The 27,634-nt window shown below is 41.4% G+C and overlaps 1 protein-coding gene across 2 annotated transcripts in view; it reads right to left on the bottom strand.

Annotated features, from left to right (window-relative positions):
* nlrc5 (NLR family, CARD domain containing 5) overlaps positions 1-27,634 on the bottom strand; it is a 55,093-nt gene that overhangs the window by 14,341 nt on the left and 13,118 nt on the right. For both annotated transcript variants that reach the window (XM_030052992.1, XM_030052994.1), the window contains 25 exons: positions 26,694-27,177; positions 24,703-24,859; positions 23,975-24,099; positions 23,195-23,426; positions 22,816-23,057; positions 22,638-22,721; positions 21,069-21,152; positions 20,700-20,783; positions 20,465-20,554; positions 15,189-15,239; positions 15,015-15,044; positions 14,542-14,625; positions 13,922-14,005; positions 13,434-13,523; positions 11,590-11,670; positions 10,152-10,238; positions 9,714-9,797; positions 8,912-9,001; positions 8,631-8,678; positions 8,512-8,541; positions 7,194-7,277; positions 7,026-7,109; positions 6,100-6,189; positions 5,921-5,986; positions 650-733 (listed from right to left, as the gene is read on the bottom strand). In XM_030052992.1, the coding sequence (XP_029908852.1) occupies positions 650-733; positions 5,921-5,986; positions 6,100-6,189; positions 7,026-7,109; positions 7,194-7,277; positions 8,512-8,541; positions 8,631-8,678; positions 8,912-9,001; positions 9,714-9,797; positions 10,152-10,238; positions 11,590-11,670; positions 13,434-13,523; positions 13,922-14,005; positions 14,542-14,625; positions 15,015-15,044; positions 15,189-15,239; positions 20,465-20,554; positions 20,700-20,783; positions 21,069-21,152; positions 22,638-22,721; positions 22,816-23,057; positions 23,195-23,426; positions 23,975-24,099; positions 24,703-24,859; positions 26,694-27,177 (2,749 nt within the window). The remainder of the gene's footprint in view (positions 1-649; positions 734-5,920; positions 5,987-6,099; positions 6,190-7,025; positions 7,110-7,193; positions 7,278-8,511; positions 8,542-8,630; positions 8,679-8,911; positions 9,002-9,713; positions 9,798-10,151; positions 10,239-11,589; positions 11,671-13,433; positions 13,524-13,921; positions 14,006-14,541; positions 14,626-15,014; positions 15,045-15,188; positions 15,240-20,464; positions 20,555-20,699; positions 20,784-21,068; positions 21,153-22,637; positions 22,722-22,815; positions 23,058-23,194; positions 23,427-23,974; positions 24,100-24,702; positions 24,860-26,693; positions 27,178-27,634) is intronic.

Genomic DNA, 27,634 nt, shown 5'->3' with positions numbered 1-27,634 from the left:
GTTTCTTGAGATGGAAAACAAATTTACTGTCACCAACGGGGTCATTCTCAATAGATTCTTTCTGAGAATTTCTTATGAGCAATCCATCCTGCAGTCTATCCTGTGGATTGCAATGCGTCACTGTAGGCTAATGAGGCTCACTTGTGGAGCGCCTGATTGTCAACACCCATGGCCCACTCCCCACCCTACTTCTGATTGGCTAGTAGGCCTATTGTTAGTGTGGTTGAGAACGAAAGCTGCGCTTCTGTTGGATCCAGAGAAATGTCTGTTAAATCTGGGCGAACCCCTTTTTTTTCAGTCACACCGGTACACCAGAGATCCGACATGGCGCCAGAATGCTATCAGCCCTGAACATTGTATTTATTCAGTGTGCATTTGAGGGTTTCATAGGCCTGAGATTCACAGAATTTTCCAAAACCATGTAATTCTTCAACAAAAGAATGTGAAAAACACCAAAACTGTTTAAAGGTTAAAAGCTTTTCACTTGACACCAGCATGTGAGATGGCAAAGGAAGCAAATCACATAAGTGTTAAAATGAAAATAGGTCTACTTTTTCTTAATTCCAGGAAAGTTTGAAGTGGAATGTAGTTTTCATAACTGATAACAGGTATAACAGCTTGTGGACATGGACGGCACAGGTTTACTCACTGCAGGTTGGTCAGACTGGGACACCGGGAGATGATTTCTGCTAGTCTGATCAGGTGTTCAGACTCCAAATTACTGTCTCTGATGCTGGAAATGGAAAAGAATGGGATGAAAAAAGGGATGGAGAGAGAGGAGGCAGGAGCAAGGGCATAGAGTGGAAAAAACAGATGAAAAGGGAGAGAGAGAATAAAGAGGGGACAGAGAGCATTCCTTGAGTGTTTAATTCATGACTCATGAATACAGGATAGTTTTTATTGGCATAACTAAAACCACTGTGCACCGCCAGCAGTAAACTAATTTATAATCCATACCCATTGCTTTTTAGGAGCCGACTCTGTCCTGTCTCTGTCTGTGTTTTTCCTCTGTTTTCCCCTCCCATTGTCTTTTTGTTGTGAGTCTTTCCTTGTAGGCTGGGCATGGCAGGCTCATTGGATTCATCCCACTCACCTGTCCCCTCACGCGCACCTGGTTCTCATCCTGCTAATCATCTCCACCACTCTGCAGCCTATTTAACCCTGGTTCAGATCTCCACTCTTTGCCAGTTCGTCCTGTACCCATGCGTAGTAACGTCCCTGCTCTTTACCTGCGTTTACTCTATTTGTGTCTGCTTCCTGGGTAGAGGCTTTCAGCTCCTGCACTGACCTCAAGATCTTGGGCTTTGCAGAATTCGAAGGCAGTGTTCGACCACCCGAGTCATGGAGGCAACGCTTCCTCAACCTCCGACAGGGAAGCCGCTCTGTAGCGGATTATGCACTGGATTTTTGGACACTAGCTGTTGATGTCGCTTGGGACAACGCTGCTCTGCAAGCAGTATTTTTGAAAGGTTTGAATGAACAATTGAAGGATGAGCTTGCAGCTCGTGATGAACCCAAAACTCTTTCCTCTCTTGTTTCCTTGGCAATCAGGATCATCAGTAGATGTGGGGGTACTGACGAGCCAAGCCCACCCTGTCAATAATTCTCCCTCACCCGATCGACTGCTAGTCCCTGCTTCACTGTGTTTGGGAAATGTATCTTTGCCTCTCCAGGCTCTGATTGATTCAGGTGCTGAGGATAACCTGCTGGATAAGGAGCTGGCTAAGGAGCTGGGATGCACTATCCAGCCTTTGGAGAGAACCATCCCCGCGATTGCCCTGGACGGAAACACATTCACTGAGGTGACCCACAAGACATCTCCCATAACATTAATTATCTCAGGCACTCATCATGAAAGCATCTCCTTTCACCTGATTTCAGCTCCCCAGACACCTCTGGTTTTGGGTTTCCCCTGGTTGAGTACGCATAACCCACATATTGACTGGTCTGCAGGGAAGATTAGGGGCTGGAGCACCCACTGTCATGCTGTCTGTCTGCGCTCTGCTTTGCCCTTTACAGGTGGCGCCACTACGCCTTCTCTGGAGGAGTGCAATGCCCCAGACCTTTCCAAGGTTCCTCCCGAATATCATGACCTTCGAGAGGTACTGCAGTCTATCACTCTGCTCTTAGATTTATCACTGGTGCAAAATATGATACTCATCACTGCATTCTTTATGATACAGTTGGTCACTTAACGAAAGGTGCAACAAACACTGGTTTCAGTTCATTTTTAAAGCCTTAGTTGGTAAGCAACCTCCCTACATCACATCCTTACTGGAATGGAAAACAGGTCCTCACCTGACCCGTTCCAATGACTTAATGTTTCTTAGAGTCCCCCAGGCTAGCTCAGAACTGGGGAAGACTACTTTTTCTCATGATGGCCCAAAATTCTGGAATGCTTTCCAAAGCACCTTCAAACTGGAAAGTCTACCCTCTTATGCTGAATTTAACTCTATTATCACTAGCCACTGTGTTTCTAATTGTAACTGTTTTAATTGAAGTCCAGGCGCATCCATATTCTTCATATGCCAGTTTTATAACTTTTATTAATGGTTTATTACGTGTATTTCCTGTCATTATAATGTATGAGGTATATCTTATTTTAAAGTGTAATCTCGGCGGCATTGCAAAAGAAGGAAACCTCAACTGTCTCCCAAGAATAAATAAAGGTTTCGATCAATTCAATCAATCAATTTAACAGAGATAAAGCCCTGTCATTACCACCACCCATATGACTGTTGCATAGACCTCTTACCTGGCGCCCCTCTGCCCACTAGTCGTCTATATAACATGTCCTGACCCGAAAGAGAGGCTATGGAAAAGTATATTTCTGAGTCTTTGGAAGTCTCCCACGTCCATCAAGTCCTCTCCCGGTTACTGGAAAACCGCCTATATATTAAGCTGAGAAATGTGAGTTTCATGGTGAATCTGTCTCCTTTTTTGGGTACGTCATCCAGAGTGGGAGGATCCAAGCGGGCCCGGACAAGATTAGGGCGGTGTAGGAGTGGCCAGTGCCTAAGACCCACAAGGAGTTGCAGCGGTTCCTGGGGTTCGCAAACTTTCACTGGCAGTTCATTCAGGACTACAGTAAGGTTGCCTCTCCTCTCACCAGACTCATTTCTTCCAATGTGGTGTTCTGTTGGTCACCGGAGGCAGACAAGGCCTTTGTTAAACTCAAAGGTCTGCTCACTTCAGCACCTGTGCTCATTCAGCCAGACCCCAGTAAACAGTTCACCGTTGAGGTCAATGCCTCTGATGTTGGGGTCGGGGTTGTATTGTCACAGTGTGTGGATCCTGAAAACTGCTTGCATCCCTGTGCCTTCTTTTCCTGTCGTCTGTCCCCCACAGAGCACAACTGTGACGTCGGAAATCGGGAGCTTTTAGCTGTCAAGTTGGCCCTGGAGGAATGGAGGCACTGGCCGGAGGGAGCGGAAAAACCTTTTCTGGTCTGGACCGACCATAAAGGTCCGGTGCGTGCTGTTCTTCAGTCGCTTCCAGTTCACCCTCACCTACCGTCCCAGCTCCCGCAACGTCAAGCCAGATGCCCTTTCCCGCCAGTTCTCACAAGACGACGCCAACACAGCCTGGACTCTATCCTCTCTCCCAGCACTGCTGTTGCTCAGTTCTCGTGGGGGATAGAGAAGGTGGTGAGGGATGCCCAGCAGCTGCACCCAGACCCAGGTACTGGTCCCGCCAATTGTTTGTATGTCCCTAACTCTGTCCACTCTCAGGTGCTGCAGTGGGCTCACACGTCTCCCTTTGCCTGCCACCCGGGCGCTAGGCGCACATTGGAACTGCTCAGGTGCCACTTCTGGTGGCCTAGTATGGACCAGGACACCCGGGATAATGTGGCCGCCTGTACCACCTGTGCTTGCAGCAAGGTATCCCATCAGCCCCCTGCTGGCCTGTTCCGTCCTTTGCCCATCCCCGTTCGACCCTGGTCCCATATAGCCATGGACTTCGTGATTGGTCTCCCTGCCTCACAAGGTAAAACGGTGATTCGAACCATTGTTGATCGGTTTTCCAAGGCTGCCCATTCTGTGGCTCTGGCCAAATTGCCCACTGCTTTTGCTACTGCTAAATTTTTGATGGAGCATGTAGCCCTACTCCACGGTATACCTGTGGATATTGTTTCTGATCGTGGGCCCCAGTTTGTGTCTAAGGTATGGAAGGCCTTTTGTAAATCGATGGGTATCACTGAGTCTCTCTTCAGGCTACCATCCCCAAACTAACAGGCAGACAGAGAGAGCTAACCAGGACCTGTAGTCCGCACTCCACTGCATGACAGAGACCAACCCCACCACATGGAGTTCTCAGTTGGCGTGGATTGAGTACCCCAACACTCTGTCCAGCTCCGCCACAGGATTGTCACCGTTTGAGGCCTCTCTGGGCTACCAGCCCCCGTTGTTCCCCAGCCAGGACGCTGAGATTTCTGTACCCTCTGTTCAGGAGCAAGTGTAAAAACATGATACCTAAAATGTGTCTTAATAGGAATACAGACTCAAATTCAAAATGCGAGGTTATCCTTACAACATGATCAACAATCCTTACAGTCATTCTGACTGACTCAGTCAGTTATGAGGTCTGAATGTATGTTGTGCTACTTGTTATTTTGTCTTGGGGAGCACTAAGAAGTCATATTACCATCTTCAGTGAGCACTGTGCACTGAAATGTCTGGACTAAACTCATACTAGAAGGGTGTAGAAATTGTGAGGCGTTTATGCTGTTGTGATGCAAAATATGGAAGTTAGTGACACAAAGTACAGTAGCTCTGTCACAGAGACCTGAACTGGGATCCTCTGAAGGTAGTGATGGAGAAAAGCTGTGAGGAAAAAAAACCCCTCAGATATCAACAATGACCTACACCTATAGTAAGTCTATAATAAGTTTGTGCTGTGGAGGGGTGCTTTGAGACTAAAAAACTGCCTCTCTCCTTAACGAGGTCCCTCTGTGTTCAGCCCCACCTCAACATCCTGTGTCCACAAGAAATACATTAAGGAAGCAATTCTGAGGTATCAAAATCCTGCGCCATTGTGACTGTCCATTTATGTAGCCAGACTTTAGATCTATAATGCCACCATTGGACAACATTAGTCAGGAAATATTATGAACTTTCCACATAATGTACATCTCTGTCTCCTGTCACCCCTCTGTAGCCTGTAATGAGGAGCTAAGGATGGTCTGTCCACAGCTCTGATAATCTCTATACCTTTAAGTATCAGTAGGAAATCCAGTCATCCATAACAGATCTGTGGCAGTTTACCTGGCAAGGGAAGTCCTGCCAGCATCACTGCACAAAAACCCCAAGAATTCCCAAGAATTGTTGCCCAAATATTCCAAGATATGATCCAAATATGATGATATTCATAGAGATACTCTGAAAATGACAGTCAGAGATTTCATGTTTGGAGCATATCAAACTCCAGTATAGGGCCACTTTATACTGCCAGAAACCAGAGTTCATGTCATCCCAGATACTGTAAATAGATAGCACATACCGATGTGCCATAGATACACAAAAAATATTGAAATTGGACATTTTCAGACATGACATAAGGTCATATTTGGAATATATGCATGGCAAAAAATAAAATAGATCTGGTATCCTAATATAACATAGGTCCTAACAGTGTTTATTGAGTCCATATTTGCCCAGATATGACACATACAAACAAAACCCAGTATATCCATCAGATATGGTCCATATTTCCCAAAGAATCTCAAAGGTATCCTATTAAATATTCTTGGAATCTGTCCCTTTTTATGCAGTGCATCTCAGTGACCTGTAGAATGTTTTTCTGTCATGGCTCTTTAATCAACAATATGACAACTTCTTGTCTTTACATGCATGTTGTACATGTCTTGCACATAAATATCTGTGTATAATGTCATTTAAATTTGAACATATTCTTGTCCCACCTTAGAGTTTTGTCACGACTTCCATCTTGTCCAAAGTCGATGAGCGACTTCTGCTCCACCCCCAAACTAACATCACACATAAAAAAGATAAACAGATGATCAGAAACACAGGCAGGTAGAGATGGACAGGCACGCAGATAAGGATAAATATATTCTCATTACTTCCTGTGTGGACTCACCTGACTTCTACAGCAGAGACTCTGTCACAAGTACAAAATGTACTGGCCACATCTAGCAACCTATGCTGTGTCAGATTGTTGTTGCTCAGACTGTAGATGAAGAAACATCAAGCACAACTTAATGTAATGTAGATATGGTTAGGGCTGGGCAATATACCAATACCATGATATTAGACATCATCTAGGATTTATCAAAACACTATTTTTTATTTATCACAATAATATGGTATGGGGAAAAAGAAGTGTTACGTTTTCCTTGTTTTAAAGCCTGCACTACAGTAAAAGGAGGCAGTTTTCTGAACTCATTAGCAGCTGTTCTGTTATTTATCTCTACCTGCTTGGTCATAATGATTGTTTAGATTGTTTATTAAAAATCTTATTGTGTACAAATTTGGTGGAAGCACCAATAGTCATCCCTAACATCACAATATTGATGTCAGGGTCTTTAATCAAAAATATTGTGAAATTGTGCTTTGGCCATATTGTCAAGATATGGACTTTGAGGTACATGTCATGCCCACTAAAATGCTCTGGGAAAATCAATGTGTGACCTTGTGTCTGGATTGAAAACAGGCCTGCTAGCATGAGAAAGTGCATCATAAATGAAGCTTATATTAGTGGAGAATGAGTTTTAAAGTTGAGTTAATGTAGCTACCTATATCAACCTCTTCAGTGTAAATACTCAACTTAGTATTAATATAATATCAGATGGCTGTTAACTCAGCATCACCTTTGTACCAGACAGCGTGTTTGGCGTTTTTGAATGACAGCCGGCGAGTCAAATCAGTGGAGCTCAGGTATCAGTGTCACATCCATCAAAAAAAGACATGCCACATGTGTAACTACTTGTCTTGTCTGCACCTGTATATATCACTGCATTTAAGAAGCTAAACACACAATCACTTGGTGAGGTGAGGATTTCTTACTTCAGCCTCTGCAGAGATGTCATCTTCGGCAGGACTTTGAGCAAATTCTCGATAGACTTGTCATCCAGTGAGCTATGTGAACAACTGAGGACAGCACAACAGTATATAAATGTCTGTCCTCTCCTATCATGACATAATAATGTACAGATATGCAGTGGGTCAACTTACTCTAGCTCCAGATGGGAAGGACACTGAATCAATTTCCTACACAGCTTGGTCAATTCCGAAGGCAGGATGCTGCTGTGGGTTACCCTACAGTATAAAGAAACGTCAGAATGTTCAGTTTCAAATGATGAACTGTGGTAAATCAGTATAGGACGGAGTAACAATGTTACCTTGAAAAGTGAGTCTTTAAAATGGAAGCTATTAGTTATGGGTTATTAAAGGAAAATTCAACTCTAAACACATTAACACTTTAAAAACAGGGACTGGTGATTTACACTGTGCTATTGCTATTTTTTGCTTGTTTCAGGGTGTAACAGGTTTTTTTCTGTTGGTTGCCACACGATGCACATAGCTTGCTGAGTGTACAAAAAGGCACATACTATTTTATTTCTAATGTTTTTTTTCCCCTATTAAACTTAACTGTAGTTGTGCTATGGATGACATTAAATAACATTACACAACAAAAAGACAACTGAAATGCAAAATAAATCAAGGTTTGAAATAGCGTTTATGTGTTTTAGGCAGGAATTTTATGCAGTTTTATCAAGATACTCTCTTTGGGCAAAAATGAATCGTAGGCAACTGGACTTGTATTTGTCTTAGGAAGACGTTTCGCCTCTTATCCAAGGGGCTTCATCAGTTCATGCGCATCGGTCTTTCTAGTCCACAGTAGTCTGACAAAGGACAGTGGGGTAAGGTCCAGGTATTTAACCTCTGTGGGAGTGTCCACCCTAATGCCTGTGGGTGTGTTCATGCAGGCACTGGTTTCACTTGACCATTGTAGTGGTCTAGTGTTAACGACAGTCGTTAGGTGCTGGTTTCACTTGACCATTGTTGTGGTCTGGTGAAACGACAGTCATCAGAGTCAGGTGAAACCCTGGTGAACGACGATCGTTGAGAGTCGTCTGAGGTTAATTTGTTGAACCTCCTGGGTACCGATGAAAGGGCAACATTATAGATTGGAGATAGGTGGTGCCGCAGACCCCCTCCCCTGTTGAGGGTTGGTTTTTCCACTTAACACTAGACCACTAAAATGGTCAAGTGAAACCAGTGCCTGCATGAACACACCCACAGGCATTAGGGTGGACACTCCCACAGAGGTTAAATACCTGGACCTTACCCCACTGTCCTTTGTCAGACTAGTGCGAACTAGAAAGACCGATGCGCATGAACTGATGAAGCCCCTTGGATAAGAGGCGAAACGTCTTCCTAAGACAAATACATGTCCAGTTGCCTACGATTCATTTTTGCCCAAAGAGACCGATGACCTGGATAAATGAGAATATCCATAGATATCAAGATACTCCTGTAACAGACTTACCTGAACCTCTTATGCTGCTGTTCTTCATCACTGAAAAATTGTACAGAGAAAGAGCTGAGTAGGTGACTGGTGAAGATACTGGCAGTGGTTTTCTGATGTGTGAAGGAAAGCTTTGCTACCTTTTGTGAGTGAAGAACTTCAGGATCACTTTCTCTTTGCCTCCATCACTGGAAAAATCAACAGGACAGCACTATCCATGAGAAAACAATACACTTTAACTAAATAAAAATATAAATGATGACAGCTACTGCAAATGCAGGCTTCAAGTTTCAGTGAATTCATTTCTGTGCACTATTCTTATGAATTTCCTATGTGTTTACTTCCAGAGACAGACAGAGAGACAAAAGACAGATTTTGAGCTGGTGCTCTGCGGCTACTATTATCATTAAACGTGTTGAACCTGATGTGAACTTCTGCCAAGTTGTGATGGCAGCAGAGAGTGCCTGCAAGCATCACCACTCCTTCCATGTTGATGTTATTCTTACTGACACTAAGAGAGAGAGAGAGAGAGAGAGAGTACTTTTATGGGTAATCACAGAGAGATTTAAGTTAGAACCGGTTTGATAAGGGTAAACATAATGCAACACACATTTCATATATTTATATACCCATACATCCAGTGCAGGTTGGCTGCACATGCACATTTTTTCAGTAACACCCTCCTCCACATTCACCTTTGCTTTTAACAACTTAGGAATAATGCTATGATTAGATAAGTTTTGAACAACAATAATACTAAGAGCTATGCACACTTTTGTCTCTACTGTACATAAACCTAATAAATATCCTCCTATCTGAATCAGCAAGCCATGACACAAAATCCCGCTTACAGGTCACTAACAACAATTAAATGCACTCCATGAAGCAATACACCGATATTTTGCCTTCAGTGCAGATCACCTGATAGTTTTAGAATTTAATTATTTTCTAAGCTTTTTTTTTTTTTTTTTTTTTTTTGTTTTGATATTTTGAGTTTTTTATTGTTATTTTACTGAACTTTTCTTATCAATTTTTCATTTTTAGCTCTGCCATGGAGTATGGGACGGATTTGCACAGAACTTGGCAGGAAGGTTGTTCACCAGCAAATAAAGAGGTAATTCACTCTTTGGGCACACTGGCGTCAAGGGTATATGGCAATGGGTAGAGTTAGGCACAAACAGAGTCGTTTTACAGGAGCTGTTTTAACCTTAAACGTGGCTTACTTGATTTCCTGGATGTTGCTAAGATTAGACAGGAGACCCAACAGTTTCTTCAGGCCCTTGTTGCCTAAATAGTTACTGGACAAACTGACACAGAATAGAGGGGTTAAAAATGCGAGAAGCAACATAGAGAGACAGACACCCATAAATGATTAAATGAAGGAAACACTTGAACACATGGAGCATACAAAATCTATTTAGATCAGGCACTTTGACACTGGAATGGTTTCTAAGATTACAAACCTGTATAAAATTACAAGACAGACACAGATGTCCAAAACATTGGCTACAATAGTTTACAAATGTGGCAAATATGGATGGAAATGCATATTCTGACACTAATATTTATTAAAAGATGCAAGGCAAGTAGCTCCAAATCTTCTGACTGCACGGTTTATGTTTGTTGTATGGTTTGTGTGTCTGTGTTTTTGTGTTTCTTACTCCAGCAGTGTGAGGAGGTCAGAGGACGGTCCCAAACCTTTCCACACTGTGCTCAGGTCAGTAGACGACAGACCACAGCAGCTCAAACTGACAAAGACAATGGCTTCATTACCACCACCACAACCACCATCATCAGCATCATCATCATCATCATCATTAGATTCCTTATGACCATTATAAACATCATCATCAACACCATTATTGTAATTCTTCTCACTTTGCATGATGGCTCTTCTACTGCTGTCCACTACATGTTTGAGTGGACAGTACATTTAAAATTTGACAGATACAGTGTTTAAAGGAATACTTCACCCAAAATATAAAAGGGACATTTTTACTCTTAAGGCTGAATTATGCTTCAGCGTTAGAAGAGTGTACGGGGGTTGTGCGAAGCACGCATTTCCTACGCAGCGCGTGTGTCCAACATACCTCTGCAACACACATTGAGCAATTCTCCTCCCACCAACGTAGACCCTGTGACGTATGGTCGCTGCTCTTCTGTATTGGCGAGTGGACGAGTCGTATAGGTGTGGGTACTTGCACACCTCCTCGGCCAGGCGTTCTTCCGCGAGATCCAGCATTCTCCAAAGTTTTCAAACACAACCGATGAGTCGAGACACAACAGTTATTTTAAAAACGCCGCTGCCGGCCGGCAGAACAACAGGATGTGATGCCGGTTGCAACGAAATGCCGGAAATGATGTACTCTGGCGGACCAATCACAGCTCTTGTGGGGCTGCGTAGGGTCCGCGTAGTTACAATTTTTGGGAGGCGCGGCAAGGCTCTGCGGCAGTCGCACAACCCCCGTAAGCTTCGCACAACCTCCGTACGCTCTTCCTACGCGGAAGCATAATTCAGCCTTTACCCCTAATGCAAACTATGCATCTAGATAGTAGGGATGAGTGAGTACACCACTATCTGTATCTGTTCAACCATATACATTATCTGTATCCGTATCTGTACTCGGTGTGGGCGGGGCCAAACTGGAAATGGGCAGGACTTAAACCGGAAGTGGGTGGGTTTTGACCGGAAATTTTTGGTGCTTAAACCGGAAGTTGGTGGATTTTTTTTTTTTTTAAATGTGTTCACCTAAAGGAAATTGTTTGTTAATTCTCAATAAACTCAAGTTTAATGGATAAGATCTACTTGTTTAATTTGTTAGATGGGCTCCCTCATGAAAAGTAAAGCATTGAGCTGTAGACTATGGAATTTTGGCAGTTGCTGTTTATGAAAGCATGATGACTTATGGTATTGTGGTTGTCTTGGTGTGTGAGAGTGTATATTGACCCAAGTTTGATTCATGAAGAAGTATTTAGTTGTGTGTTGTTTGTTCTCTTTCACCTGCTTTTCAATGCATGACAATTTTCATCTGTAAGTGGAAAAATATCTATTTATGTATCTTGGTTGAACTGTTCGTTTAAGGAGATCTTGGTACGTACCAGAGCGTCTTGGTTATTTCTTGTTTCAGCTGATCTGTGCCTCCAGAGAAGATTACAGACACAGTGTCAGGGCTCTGTAGTCTGGGATAAAACACACAGAAACAGTTACATTAGCCAGTGAAAACATTTTTTAAAATTGTTATGCTATTCTTGTAGAATACGATAGCATCATCAGTATGTGTGATTTCTCCTGTGGCTAGATACCATGGAATCATGCTGTCAAAATATTAAAGATTCTTAGACTGACTTGTTTTAGTTTTATACAGTTAGGATTTCAACTTCAGTAATTCAAGGACTGAACATTATCCTCATATGAAATCAACTGCAGCTTGGAATTGATGACTACAAAACCACTCACATAAACATGCTGCCAAATGGTGTCAAATGAACGGCAGAGCTTGACACTTGTTGAATTGCAACTGAACTTGATACAACCCAACAGCGCAGACAGGTTCAGCTCTGTCTTAATTTCTGACATAATGGCTCAGTTCTGGTAAAGCCAAATGGAAGTACAGATAACTCAAATTTGAGATTACGTCTTCCGATTTTTAATCCTGTGGGCACTCAGCAGCTGTTGGCCCACTTGATAAATTACATTATAGCCACTGGTGGCTCTAAACTTGTAATGGAAAGCGGACTGAGGTTCGGCTTTGGCTTTTCTGGGATTGAGACCCCTTTCCTCTTGCAGCCTTTATGATTATTAGGAGGAAAACCTTTAGTATGAGATGATTATCTAGCGGACAAATTAACTGACTCCGATTTCGGGCTCCAGTCGGGCTAATGGTATTTTCATTGCCCAGACTTGGGCAATGAAAATACCATTATCATTCAGACTTGGGTCGGGTTTAGACAGAACTTGATAAAGGCTGGGTTGCACTTGAAAAATTGAGGCCCAAGTTAAGCTCTAATATGTGTGTAACTACTATTTTTACGTGCGAATGCACCCCTATAGCATGGAATGTATTTTTTGTTTTTGTGTCATCCACTCAGGACAGCCGTTCCCTCATACACCTTATCCACCAAAGAGGTTCCAGGGCTGGTTCGAAGCCAGTACCTGACTTAGCACCGGTTCTTCGTTTTTCCACCGCCCAAGCACCGGCCAAACTGGTTCCAAATCGGTTCCAGGCAAGCACCAACTTCGAGCAGGGGCTAAACAGGGGCCAGAGAAAGAACCGATGACGCGACCTACCACGTCATTGGTGGGCAGGGTTCTAGACCCAAGCGGGAACAGCGAACGCTATAAACGTATAGCTAAACGTAGTCGTCATTCGATCCGACCACGAATGCGACGGGTAGCCAGCAATAATTGCGTTTTTCGCCTCTGGATGTATGTAGGCAATGTAGGCTTGTAAAGACACGAGCAGTATTTGCAATGCTACGATGGGTTGTCCATTTGTCGTCCATGTTGGTTATTGTGATTCCGAGCAAGCATCTCGCACACCCACACCCACGTGATCACGTTTTATGCTGACGTAAAGACGTGGGTCTGACATGGGTCTTACTTGGCTCCGCTTGGCTCTTGGCCGATGGAAAAGCAAACCGGTTCTTTGTTGGAACAAGTTAAGCACTGGCTCTAGCACCAGCACCGAACTAGCACCAGGTTCTTTTTGGTGGAAAAGGGGCTTCAGAGATTGCAGGACATTATTTTAAATATAAAAAATCAATATAACTAACAGGCCTCAAGGACACATGTAGCTACAGCTTTGTATATATTCAAACAAGGCAGCTCCATTGGATGCAACCTTAAATTTGTAATAGGCCATGCCTTATCGTTGTAGTCCCCAAGTGTGTGTGCATACTGTTTGTGTGTGTGTGCATGTGTCTATGTCTAGGTGTGTTTGTACCTGATGTTAAGCTCCATCACATCCGGACAAATAGAAAGCAGAGTGGTAAGAACCATCAAACCCTCCACTGATAAACAGCTGTTATCCACACTGAGGAGACAACAACAATCTGCTCTTATTTGCAGTCCTTTCTTGTGGATGTTCACAACAATGAATGGTACTGTATTGTAATAAAACACAGATTCTGATTTTCAGCTCTTCACAAATCATGTTTTAGATCAATTTGTCCGCTAAACATTAAAAAGTTCACATGATTTCAATTACTGCATCTAAATTTTCAACTTAAATATATAAAATATTTGGATATAAAAGGCATATGTGAATTTTTACTAGCATCTACTGTAACAGAACATAGCAAAGGCATTTATCAACAATGAAATTCAGCAGTCTGCAGAATATACTGTATGTAGAATGTATTATGTCAGGCTTATGCCATGTTTTGTGTGAGGTCTATAACATGTAATCTGAATATCGGAATCCAGTCTTACATTAACTTTTTGGTGATGTTGAGCATGGGCAAAAACTCAACCAGAGACCTTAAAGTTCCAACATCCCACTGGCTTCCTGACAGACTAGGGAGCATACACAAACACACAGTTAAATTCATGATATAAAAATTTGTGAAAATGTGGTACAGTGGTATCAAATTGTCCTGGTCATTTCTTATATGAACCAACAAAGAAGCTCTGCTTATGCTGGCAACCATAACACTGAACAGCTGCAAATTCACCAATCCCAGCAGACCGACCTGTAGCAATGGTGACAGTCAGGAAATCTGCAGCAAATGATTTGATAAATGATAATGCTTCCAATTTCATTTCAGCCTTGCCTTGGTGAAAAATGAGGAAAGGATAGCTCATGAAAGCCATTGTCAAATCTACTGACAAAGACTAAATTTATACCAACGACTTACTGTACATGAGGTGCTTATAATGTAAATACATTTTTATTTTCACATTAATTTGACTTACTTCAGAGGACAGCAAAGCAGGTCAATAACTGGCTCATTTTCTTGATGTGCCCACTTCTACTTTGCTCTGCACTTTTCTATTGTCTCACTGTTATATGTCTTCCTGATTCTGAAGAGCTGTTTTTATTTTTTACTTACTCCAGGACAGACAGGGAAGGGCAGCAGGACAAGGACTGTCTCAGTCTTTGCATCTTGGCTTTGTTCCATGACTGGTTCAATAAGCTGGAGAAAATGTGACACTTAAAACTCATCAAAGTGAAGAAATAATAAAGGCAACAACAAAACACAAAAAGTATGGAGGCACTGAGAACCACCTCAGAAAGTCACATGCCATTTGATCTGATTCCAAGTGTTGGAATCAAATTCAAAGTGATCAGAATGGGATTAATTTGAGGGATTGCAATGTTGACACCCAGGCTGATTCATACAGTGCTACTCCAGACAGACCAAAACATATCCAGAGGCCATGATGGGTAAAGACTGGTAGTTTGCACAAAAAAATTGACCTCAGTAACTGTTATACTGCACAATTAGGACAAAGTGCATCAAGGAAACTGAGACCTGGACAATGACCAAGATTTGACAAAGCAGTGATTGTCCTAGTGTCTTACCTGACTGTTGGTCCGGAGTTATTTTTATGGCTATAGGGAGGAATTGAGGGTGAGGGTTGACCAGAGAAGAAGGAATTGATTAAGTATAGCATGTACAATATTTGCTTAATGTCACTGTGTCTTATTCATGAGTGACTATTTGCTTGTATTCAGTGATTTAACCATAAATCTCACCTGCTTGTTTCTGAGCTCTGGGAGAAAGTCACATTAATTTCTTTCATCCCACTGCAAAAACAAATAAAACATGCTTATTAAAGCTGGGCATCAACAGCCAGTATCAATACAGATGCTGCTTTCAGTGCTGTTAGAAATATTATAATTACAAGTTGAGTGTGCTTGAACGATCCAGTAAAGTGGTTAATAACATGGGAATCCGATTACTTGAAATGTTTGCACTTGTTTGTGTATTGTTTTGTGTCAAACAAGGCATTATGTCAGATGTGCCATAGCTGTTTTGAAAAGTTTAAAAAGACAAAAGTAATTCTTTCTAGAATAGCAAAACAAAGATAAAGGAATACTCTGTAGGATCCAGGTCGTCAGGCCTTAGGAGACAGACACCATACCACAACAATTGGCCATAGTGACAAAGTGAAAACATGTTTTCAGACATTTTTGTAAATTTATTAAAAATGTAAACATTTAAACATAATAGGTATGTAAGTATTCACATCCTTTGCTATGACGCTCAAAATTGAGTTGGAGTTTAAGCAAGACGTTTTGAAAGAACTGCAAAGTCAAAATGCATGCATCCCGGAGGTACAAACCCTGATAGCAGACCTGGAATCACTTGCCTTGAGATGAAAGACATGCTGTTGACAGTGGTGAAACAAAACACCGGTATGCAGGACAAAATAGTGGATTTGGAGAGCCATTCCAGGGTTGGAACAGCTCTCCAGTTGATTAAAGATCTTTCACTACCTGAGGGAGTGGAACTCCAGATCCAGCGGGCTCACAGAGCATTGATCCCCAAACCGGCTGCAACCTCAACTCCGAGATCAATAATCACCAACTTTCTACAGTTTCATGTAAAAGAGCTGGTACTTAAGAAAGCGTGGCAGCAGAAGATTGAACTGGAAGGCAGGCAACTTTACATTGACAACGATTATGCAACCGACATCATGGCAAGACACAAGGCATATGGACCGATCAGAACGGTGCTTAAGGAGAAGGGGATCCGGTACCAGACGCCCTATACGAAGATACGAGTGTTCTGGGACATCGGTCTACGGATCTACGAGAGTGCAGATGAAGCAGCCAGGGATCTGAATAAATGTGGGATCAAAGTGACGGTGACAGTGTGCGAGAGTAGCGTGTCGGCAGTGGAGGAACGACTGAATGAAGTGATGCCATGGAAATGCACCAATGCGGCTAACAGCGCAGCTCACCGTGCAAGAGAGAGGTTAGCGGGATTCAGGCTGAGCCTGCATCGTTAACACTGGAGGAAATGAAGAGCTACATCGGCCCAGATAAATACAGTTAAAAAACGCAATGGAACTAAATCAATAATTGTATTTGACAGACGTTGAGACTACACAGTGTTCTGTAACAGGCATCATGTGAAACTAATGGCTCTGGTGGCTTTGATAGCTGGAAGTGTACCTGTGTACTTTTGGTTGTTTGGTTGTTGTAATAGTTTTAATTACAAAGTTTTTGGTTTGTTTATATGTTTGTTTATTTCTTCTTTTTTGGAGGATTGATTGATCTTGTATTTTTTATTTTTTATTTTTTTACTACTTGAAAACGGGTAAATTCTGAGCCACACATTGTGAAAGTCTTATGACCTCTTTGAATAAGAATGAGAAACCGTACAAGTGGAATACCAGTTCATGAGAATTATCCCACTACTAGGGAGGGCCCCTACAGTTTTGAGGCATCCTACCTTCCTCCCACCAACAGGGAACTAAAAAGATGGATCAGGATTTTAGGAATGATATTGATATTAAGAGGTGGAATACCCTTCCACTGGACTTAAATTCACGAATAGATACTATGAAAATGAATGTACTGAATATCAAATTTGAAACACTACAGATTGAGAAAGGCAAAGGGGGTATGGCATTGCCGAACCTTAAGGAATACTTCAATGCAGCACAAATTAGACCAGTAATTTATTGGTGTACTAGAGACAATGGCCTCTAGTTTCCCAGCGCGGCACAGGGTGGGGCAGAGAGGCTAACCCCCTGCAGAGCTAGTTTTGAGCAGATGGGAGTGGCGGCGCATAGGGTTGCAAAGGGGCGGAAAATTTCTGGTAAATTTCCAGAAGCATTCCGGAAACTTTCCATGGGAAGTTCAGCTGGGGAGTTTTGGAAATTTTGTTTAGTCATAAGCAGACATGCGTACAAACTTATGACATTTTTGACTTTGACCTATTTTGAGTAGATTTTTTTTCCTCAGTCCTTCAAGATTGATGGTGGATAAATGAATAGAAATAGGCTCAATGAATAGATGAACACTCCTCAGTTAGCAGCTAAACCTCAAACTATAATCTGCATTCTTCTATGATGAATGTATTTATATGAAAACTGGCTAGCAGAAGGCAGAAGAACCAGCATCACAGTTGAGCTAGCTAGCACCATGATTGATAGCCTCTTAAGCTACTGTATAAACACATTTTGACTTATTTTTTCCAGTTAAACTTTAATACCATAGGTCCAATATATTTACCCCAATCATATCATCAAAACCTCCTTGACTGGATGTCGTCCGTGGGCTAAAATGTAGGCTTAGTCGTGTGGCCTCGGTTGTCCTGCTGCAGTTTGCAGGATTCTAGAAATGATCTGTGCATGGGTTTGAGGAAGGCACAGTGCAGGGCAGAAATTCAACTGAATTTGCATTAAATCTGGTTGTTTTAACCAGGATTACGCTGCAAGATGTTTTTTCTTCAACTACATTAAGTTCCTGCTTATAGGCTAACATGCAATTTTGCAAATTTCCAGATTATTCCTGTAAATTCCTGTTAATTCCCATATATTCCCATTAATTCCCATGGAAAGTTTCCAACTTAGAAAATTCCCGGAATTTTGCAACCTTAGTGGCACAGCAGGGGGAGGTGTTGACAGATTCAGCTTGGCGTAGTGACAGTTTGGCATGCGTAATGGAAACCCAGCCTGATCACCTGTCTGTCAAACAATGTGTCCAGTACGGTGATGTCTTTTTTCCAGTCATGGTGTCTGGCGCTGCTCATGTTAACTGCCCAGTTCTTTTTCCATATATATGAATATTCCACACAAATTGAAAATGTAAAATGCATCAGCTCCTTACCAGACTCTGGGCGTTTAGAACAGCGAATGTAGAAGCTTTCATGAACTGGATTTTGTTTTAATCTCTAGTGTGTTGTTGCATCAGTAAGTGATGGAGTATTTATATGAAGATGACAAGGATTATCCGTTGAGGTAAAAACATTCATGAAAAATGGGGGCTTCACAGTTAAATTTATATTTGCTCGTAAAAATCAATAACCCTAACAGACGGTGACAGAACTGGAAAAAGAGAGATGCGAGGCAAGTAGGCAATGGAAAGACAGGGGAATGAGGAAGATGAATGTAAGAACAGATGCATGGATGGATGGATTGGTGGACAGATGGATGGCAGGTAGCTCTAGCAACATTCCAGCAACCAAGACTGGCCTCATTGTCCTGAGTGTGTGTGCTGCTGCTGCTCTCTTCCTCCATGTCAGTTGTGCAAACTTTCATTACGCCTTCGCACAGCGCATTTAAAGGCAAGGACAGGGGCTCATCAGCTGTGCCAAACGCACTCCAAGACTTCTCTCCTCCCTCCGCTGGTAGGAGGGACGGAGGTGGGAAAGAGGAGTGCCTGCGCCAGCGCGCACGGCTTGCCAAACTTGCAAAATCCACCTGGCCACACCCAGTTGGCGAAGCACAGGTACGCTGCACCTCCGCCTCGCCCAGTCTGCGAAACTAGAGACCTATTTAGCAAAATGGAAAAATCTAGAGCAATTTGTACAAGGAGACAAGTTCAAAGTCTCATTGGAGACAAGGATATGACGGAGGACCTGCTTCAACAGGTAGATTCTGTCACTCGATTTACTTTAGAATTGTGTTCTCTATCGTCTCGAGACTATCTCTCCAGCTCCGTACATATGGAATATGTAACGGAGTGGAGAGATAGTCTCTTCACTCAGAGAACAAAGGTTACAACGTAACCGTACGTTCTCTATCGTCTCGAGACTATCTCTCCACTCCGTTACATATTCCATATGTACGGAGCTGGAGAGATAGTCTCTTCACTCAGAGAACAAAGGTTACAACGTAACCGTACGGTTTAATCTAGTACGAAAATATAGATTATAGAATGAGCTCAGATTACTATGATGGTTAGCCTATGACAAAGATTTTACCCCAGGCACCCTTGACCAGAGGTTCAAACAATGGATCCCAAGTGGTATAACAGCACTATGTACAGTGATAAAAGATGGAAATGTTGAGTTTGGAGTTTCCAAGAGTTGAAACAGAATTATTCATTAAACAACCTAGACCATTTCAGACATTTGCAATTAAGGGACTACTATGACAGAGAAATAAAGCACAGTGTAAATATACATAAGAATGGAATAATTAGAGCCATAATTTAGAAATTTAGAATCATATCTACATTATATAAACATCTAATGGAGAGAAAGGGAATCACAACATTATGTGTGAAGCAGAAATGGGAAGAAGAATTAGGTGTGAATATAACAGATGATGAATGGTTGCAAATTTGGAGAACACAATGGACTATAACATCCTCACGTACATGAAGAGAACATTGCTAGAAGAATGTGATTAGATTCTTTACTACACCCAAAATTAAGAGCAGATATCTGTCTCTAGCACAACCATGTTGGAGGCAATGTGGGGCAACAAATGTAGACCATTCCCATGTATTTTGGCTGTTCCCTGAAACTGTACAGTTTTGGGTATGTTACTGTACTTTGGTAATATGACAGGAGATGTTGTGTTAAGAGAAGACAGATATTTGCTCAAAATATTATTGGCAGCCTGTAAAAAGGGCATTACAAGCAGATGGTACAAGGTATAACCACCAACACAAGAAGGATGGCTGAAAATTGTTGGTGCAATATATGATATGGAACTGTTAACTCATAGGATAAGGACTCAAGAGGAACAATGTCGGGAGAAATGGGGGAACTTGACAATATTTACATGTCAACGGCAAGATAAAGGAGTGATTCACTGAATATATACAGGACTATACTTTGAAAGTCTCGGGGAGAAAGGACAATCCATATCCTTCCATGTTTGTTTGTTTTGAGTTTTTTTTTTATTCTTGTTTTTTTTTTTAGTTTTTTATGTGATTCTTATGTGAAAGCAAATTAAAAATAAAGTAATAAAAAAAAAAAAGAGTCTTAATAAAAACTGGTACCATTTCCAAATCACAGTGATACCCAGCCCAGTGTGTATAGCCAGTGTGTGTCTGTATGTTCATACTCAGCATGGACTTGTTGGATATTCACACATGAAGTCATTTTCTCTATGAGGTAGTTAACTCCCTCCAAAGAGCTGTGTTTTCCACCCAGCCTGCAGGGAACACACACACACACACACACACACACAAACTTTTAGGCAAAAACAGCAAAGTCTTGAAACACATGTTAAAAATGTGATGAATTTCTCACCAGATATGAAATGTAACACCTGCTAGTGCAGCTGAACATGTACTTACATTACAGAGGCCAGACTTGGTAGTTTATCAAAGATCTCTGCTACGAATTTGATCCCTTGGTCTGTCAGGTTGTTGTCACTCAGACTGTAACAGAAACACACAACATCATTATTAGGATGATTATAATAAATTCAATTAGTTCCCATGTCAACCCTGATAATTAGAGCCTAAGAGACAGAAATTTAACCAGGATGCAATGTATTTAAATACAGTTCCACACTCTTCAGACTTGTACATACGTCCAACAGATTTCTCAGCCAACCATTCAATTAGTCGTAGATGGCAATATGTATGATAGAATGGTATGATGGCACTACAAGAACAGTATCATTGTATAAAATGTTTTTAGAGCAACAGATAGTTTGATACTTGATTTCAGTGATGTTCGGACAGTTCTGTAGGGCCGAGGCAAGTTTAGCTGCTCCCAAATCAGTCAGACTGGCACCGGAAAACCTTGTGAAGATAAACACAATCAGTCCATCATTAACTTACTTCTATTATACACCTCATTTCAATGGTGACCATGCTGATAGGGTGGGTCTACTCTAAATGCTCAGAAAATTAGAAAATCAGCCATATACCACCTCTACTACATCACTGTTCATCCACAAAATACCAGGAAAGACCAGGACAGAACTTTCAGGACAGATGGTAAAGGAAAAACCAAAGGACAGACACACTGGTTTCGCTGCAAGTGAGTCTAAGGGCCTGCTCACATTACCAAGTTTGTACCACGCCCAAGCACATTTGACCCTAAAATGATCGCTCCGCTTCGTGCTTGAATACAGTATACTTCCCCCGCTCTGGCACGGTTGGAGAGGGTGTGCTCCAGCACGGTACGGGCGTTGATGCACAAGCACATGCACGGTCACGCACGCAGCGTGCGAACGTGGATATGACAATCATACGTGGATATGACAATCATGCAACTTTTCTCCTGCCTCAGCAAAATTGTTTAATGCATGCAGCACGATTACCGGCGAATGGCCACATTGCGTATTCAATAATCATAGACAAAAGTTGATTTATGATGAAAGGTATGGCAGTCTGTGTGCACCGCGCACCTGTCAGATCCGGCAGACCTGACCAGGTGGGTGCGGTGCCGGCCGCGGCACCGGCCGGCATCAGGTGGGCCGTCTGCGGCACCACACGGTGTGCACGGCCACCCGGTTGAATGTAGCAGCCAGGTGACATGCCACTTCGGCTGTCAGTTGGACGCTTTCTGAAGTTACCTTCGAAACTGTCAAGGTAAATAAACATCCCTTAACCTATGTCTGATTAAAAGAAACAAAAACATCTTTTAGTTAAAAGGAAGACATGATGAATGTATTTGAACTATATTGATTTATGATGACGTCGGACCATGCCTGTTGTTGTATTTCAACGTGATGACGTGCATACCGGGGGCAATCGCGCTTGGGCGCATTTGGGCTTTAGCTAATGTAAGTGTGGGCCAGCCGGGCACTGGGGAGAGGGGCATTTTTGCTTTACTATGATACAGAGCAAATGGCCCTAATGTGAGCAGGCCCTAAGTTTTTATGTGTTGTGTTTCTCTAGCACTGTTTCTCTAGCAAACGATAAGATTTATCAACTTATTGTTTCAGTACCTCAATTAGTCAATCGGCAGAAAATTAATTGACTGTAATTGTTATAATCAATTAATGGCTCAAAATATTATATCATATATTATATATTATATCAATTAATCTTCTGGAATATAACTCTCAATTCAAGAAAATTATTGAAACAACTTGATTAGCATTGGAAACAACTGAGATTGTATAATCCCACTGACAGATTTTTTTAAGCCTTGTTTTTTCACCCTCTTTTAAGGAAAACAAGACAAAATGACTTGTTAAGGAGGATGCTTTTTGAAGCGTAGCGCAAAGACAGGTGGGGTAAAGGGAAGAACAGGTGTAGCAAAAATCTGAAACTCACTCTAGTTTTCTCAGAGTTGTCACTTTGGGCAAAATGGAGGACAGCTTCTCGGCAAACTTGTCATTATACTTGCGACTGCGAAAACTGAGGACAAACAGTGAGATACATGTGTTGTCATTCACATTTTATGATCTCATAGGTGGTGCCCCTCATGGATATGATACATTATTTAGTCTACCTGAGGTAGTAGATGTACTGACAGTTTGACAGGACATCCAAACACTCCGCATCCATTGAACATGCTCCAAAGTCCAAACCAACACCAGTGTCACCAACTGAGCCAACCACAAATGCAAGTGCATCAATATCACTAGGCAACAGGCGGATGTTACGTAGCTCCAGTATGGGTCTTGTACCCATAACCTCCTTTGCCAGTTGGCAGTCCTGAGTCTCCTGGACACAGTGGCAAAGCTGTAATACCTGAGAGAATGTTCGAATGGATAGATGGATGACAAGAGAAGTAGATAGAGACAGAAAAACATACAGCAATAAATGCATGAAGTCACAACCAGTCCAATCCAATTTTTCATAATCTCATCAAATTTAATTCAATCTACCTTTAGCCCTGTCAGAGTGTTGCTGCCAGACAGGTTTTTTAGCAGTTTCACAACCAGGGCTTGCCGTTTTTGGACCCATTTCAGGGCTCTCGGTCCAACACAACCTTTAGCTAACACAGCCAGAGATTTAGTGCATTGTGATGAAGCAAGACCACACAAATAGATGTGCAGAGAGTCAGTAAAGACCGTCTTTCGGTCTGACTTGGTGGTCCAACGAGTCTTTAGGTTGAATCTGTGGGAGCAACGGGGCAAGAGAAGGAGCAAGATCAGTAGTTTGGTTAAATTAAGCTAAAATTGCATGAGCAACTGTGTCCCTTTACAGAACTGTCCATCTGAGTTACTTCATGTAACAGATTTGGCATGGTTCCTGTATTAAAATTTTGACTTTTTATGATCAAATCCAACAGGACTCTTCTGGACAATGTGTCATTTTCCAGGTCAAATGTACTTTGAACAATGCTCATTTTGGGCAAATTTTGAACCTTTAAACTACTTTACTTTAAACTACTAGAACTTGGATTTGGACAGAAATCTCCTAGGTTTATTTTGTATCAGATCAGATTGTATCAGATAATTTCAAGACAAGGTCCCATCCTGGATCCATTTTAGAAAAGCCAACTGATCTAATTCACAGTTCCAAAGAACATCTGAGAAACACAATGATGTCATGGTTTGCTCAGGCTTATCACTGAAATTAACCAATGTGTGAGTCCTACACTTCTTCGTTGTGGATACTGTTAAAGGAACATTTTTAAGTATTTTTTAAGTATGTATTCTGACCTCCTCTTAAGCTGTGCCTCAGTAACATCATCACTGGTAATGATTCTGAGCGCAGCCAGAAACTCCTGTATTGTCAGATGAGCGAAGCAGTAGGCTGGGACCCTTTCCTCATGTCTCAGCTCCACCTGACAGACAAAAAGAGGTTTTTGACAAATATGACTAATAAAAACACCACTCATCAACTTAATTTGCTCAAAAGCAATATAATATGATGGCTGTTTAAGTACCACATGGGTGCACAAATCCACACAAACACACATACAAACACACAAAAGTAGGGATGCACTGATACCATTTTCTTTTTTTTCTTTTTTTTTCAGATACAAAGTACAAAACTGTTAGTATTGGTGCTGATTTAATTCTGAGACCTTTTCTTAAATACAGGTGCAAACCATGGAAGGCTGTCCTACTGGTATGAAGTCATTCTTCAGGTTTTTACCTCTGTAACTGGGGCACGTTTTTATCATTGCATCAAAACAGTTAACACCTATTAAGATCTGATGCTGAATAGCTTCTACTGAATCTGAACTTCAAAAGTAAAAGTAAAAGATAATCCCAGATGGTCTATAAAATGTCTCTTAGCTGATTCTGTTGCATGATATGTTGCAAATTACAGATGATTGTAGTTCAGTATCACAAATATTTGAGCTGGCATTTCACTTCAATATTGGGCGGATTCTGATGTTTACTACTGGACTCTTGCATCCTTACTCTGATCCAGGTTTTACCTGTAAGAGGAGTCCTGTCCTCACGGAGAACTCAAGAACATCCGGAGAAAAGTCTTGCTCCATGAAGAGAATCTTGCTTTCCTCTAAACCTCTCCAGGCCAGGAGACTCAACTCATCCACCACAGACCGACATCGCCTCAGAGTCATCAGTAATGTACTGGATGCAGGTAGTGACAAGAATCATACATTCACTTTGCATTCAATCACCATTTCACTAATTATATTTGTATTTCATATTAGGGCTGGGCAATATAGACAAATCAAATATTGCAATATCTTTGACCGAATACCTAAATATCCCTATTGTGATGATACTGTAGTGATTACTGATGGTGCTTTCACAAAATAATTTTAGAATGAGATTTTTGATAATCATGAGTAATGTGGACATGATGACCAAGCAGGTAAAGGCAAATAACAGAACAGCTCAAACAGTCTACTAAGTTGGAAAACACCATGTCCCTTTACTGTAATGCTGCCTTTTAAGCCAGGAAAAAAATTATTACATCACAATATCCAAAATCTCAGATAACTTTTCTCCTATCACAATATTGATATTATATTGATATATAGCCCAGCCCAAATTTATTCTTGACATTATAAAGTTCACATGAAAATGAAAACTGACCACATTAAAAATTAAGTGATGTATGTAATTAAAAAACGTTGATTATGAGTGTACAGAACAAATTACATAACAGAACAGACTTTCCCAATCACTGCGGTTCTTTCCTCTTGCATGATGGTACCCAGAGTTTCATTGCCTATAATTACACAACTAAAATGCAATGCATTGGGAGCAGAGGGCAGCAGTGAAGATGGAGTGGGAGAGACTGAGATGAGTGGCTGTGATATCAATTGGATTTATAAAGAGTTGAATAAAGATACAACTCTACAAAATATCTGATGAGTTTCTCCAAAGTTTGATTTCTAACCCTGGAAAAAAGAGAATCAATCAGAGTCAGTTCAACATATGCACTTAAATGTGGAAGCAAGGTCTATAATTACTGCCTTGTCTTTCTCAAACAGCATTTTAACATTTTAACATTTTAAATATACGCTTTAGTGCCTCTGATCTCTTAACACAGGGATACTCAAAGTTCCAGCCTGTAACGCAATTTTGACTGGCCCCCCAAGCAATCAATCAACAATAAAAATAAAATGTTAAAACACAAAATAATAATATTAAAATTATTAATATTTTTAAATTGTAATAAAGATATTATCTTATTAATTACATTACTAGTATATAATTAGTAACTCATCCAAACAGGCAAGACTGCCCTCACTCAGAAAAGATTTGTGTTGAATGTGGGCCAGGCCATAAATGACTCTTTGTGAAGCAATTGAAAGAGATGTGCTCAGGTATCTTAAGTGTTAACCCACTTGACAGCAGACAGACGTACAGAAAGCAATTCATGTACATTTGTTGTTCATGTAAAAAGTTGTTTGTGTTGAATGTGCAAATTGTACTTACAAAATTATTCAATATTGGGGAAAAATGTGGCAAATTCATTTGATTACAAACTGTGTCATGGACATAATAGAAATGAAAAGCCAAGCCACAAAAGACTATCATTGCACTTACCTTTTGATATGTTTTGTGAAAATAAAACAAATGAAAGACAGAAGTAATCAAGTCATTAATGTTGTCATTTTATCAACTGGCCCCTGGTCCCTTGCCATTTTCCTAAAGTGGCCCCCAGGTTCAGGTATTTGAGTATCCCTGCCTTAACATATCTTGAAATAATTTTATTTGAGGCCAAGATAACATATTCGTTGTACTATGCAGCCATGCCTGTACTGAGTTGCAGTCTCTTTTCCATAATCCATTTCCCAACTGTCTCAGGTCTTTCTTTAGAACTCCTTGGATCTTCTTTCCCTTAATCTAAATCACTTAGGTGGATTTAACAGAATCAAGCCTAACATTAGATTAACCCCATGAATTTACTCATTGCAAACATAAAGTGTTCCTCTTGTTTTGTACCTACCTCTGTAGAGGTGCTGTGGACCTGGCCTCATCATCTGTGGCCCTTCCTCCTCTATCATCTCCAGTCCAAGGGCCTTGGCTCAGAAATGCCCCAAGAACAGTGAGGTAGACCTGCGTAAGGGTGAGGGGTATCTGCACTGCCTCTGCTCCTCCATTAGCCCTGGGGCTTGTTACATCTTCATGTCCTCCTCCTCCTTGTTCTTGCTTTCTTTCTTCACTCCTTCCTGCGCTGCCCTCTTGTACATTTGTGCTGTCTCCATGCTGTGCTTCTCTCTCTCCTCGTCCTCTCATTTCTTCTCTTCTCTTGCTTCCATTTTCCTCTTGTCTTTGTCTATACTGGTCTCTTCTCTCTCCTAGCAGTAAGTACTCCAGGCAGACACAGCAGATGTTGCAGAGGGCGGGGAGGGAGGACATGTCAAGGAGGTGTCGGCTAGACAGGAGGAGATCCACTGCCTGCTCCCCAACAGCTTTGCTTGTTGCATGTCCTTTAAAGTTAAAATTTAAGTTAGTTAAATAACATTTCATAATGTACACACAGTACAAGTGGAATTGTGTGAGTTCACCATCAATTACTCATGTTCAAATTTTCTGTAACCTTATGTTTTCAAATTGATTCTGGGGAGCCAAATTTTATGGCAATTGTGAATACAAATTTCATAACTTTTGCCCATTTTAAATAGAACTCAGTTACTAATCTGTGGTGTCTTAATAGGTCTATCTTAAGTCTATCCAGACAGGTTTTTATATTAGTAGAAAACAATTTTATTTCTTTAGCATCTGACACATGTGCAGGTCTCCAATGAGATTCAAGAAGATCATTTTAATTTTAGTGATGTGTGAGATGAATTCCTCTTTTTTCCCATTTTATAAAGGGCCTAGATTTTTTGTAGTGTATTTTCATAGTTAGATGCTTGAAAAGTCATCATAATGCAAAAAAATGAT

This window comes from Myripristis murdjan, chromosome 6 (genome assembly GCF_902150065.1).
Source record: "Myripristis murdjan chromosome 6, fMyrMur1.1, whole genome shotgun sequence".
Lineage (NCBI taxonomy): Eukaryota > Metazoa > Chordata > Actinopteri > Holocentriformes > Holocentridae > Myripristis > Myripristis murdjan.
This window is presented reverse-complemented; position numbering and strand designations above follow the sequence as displayed.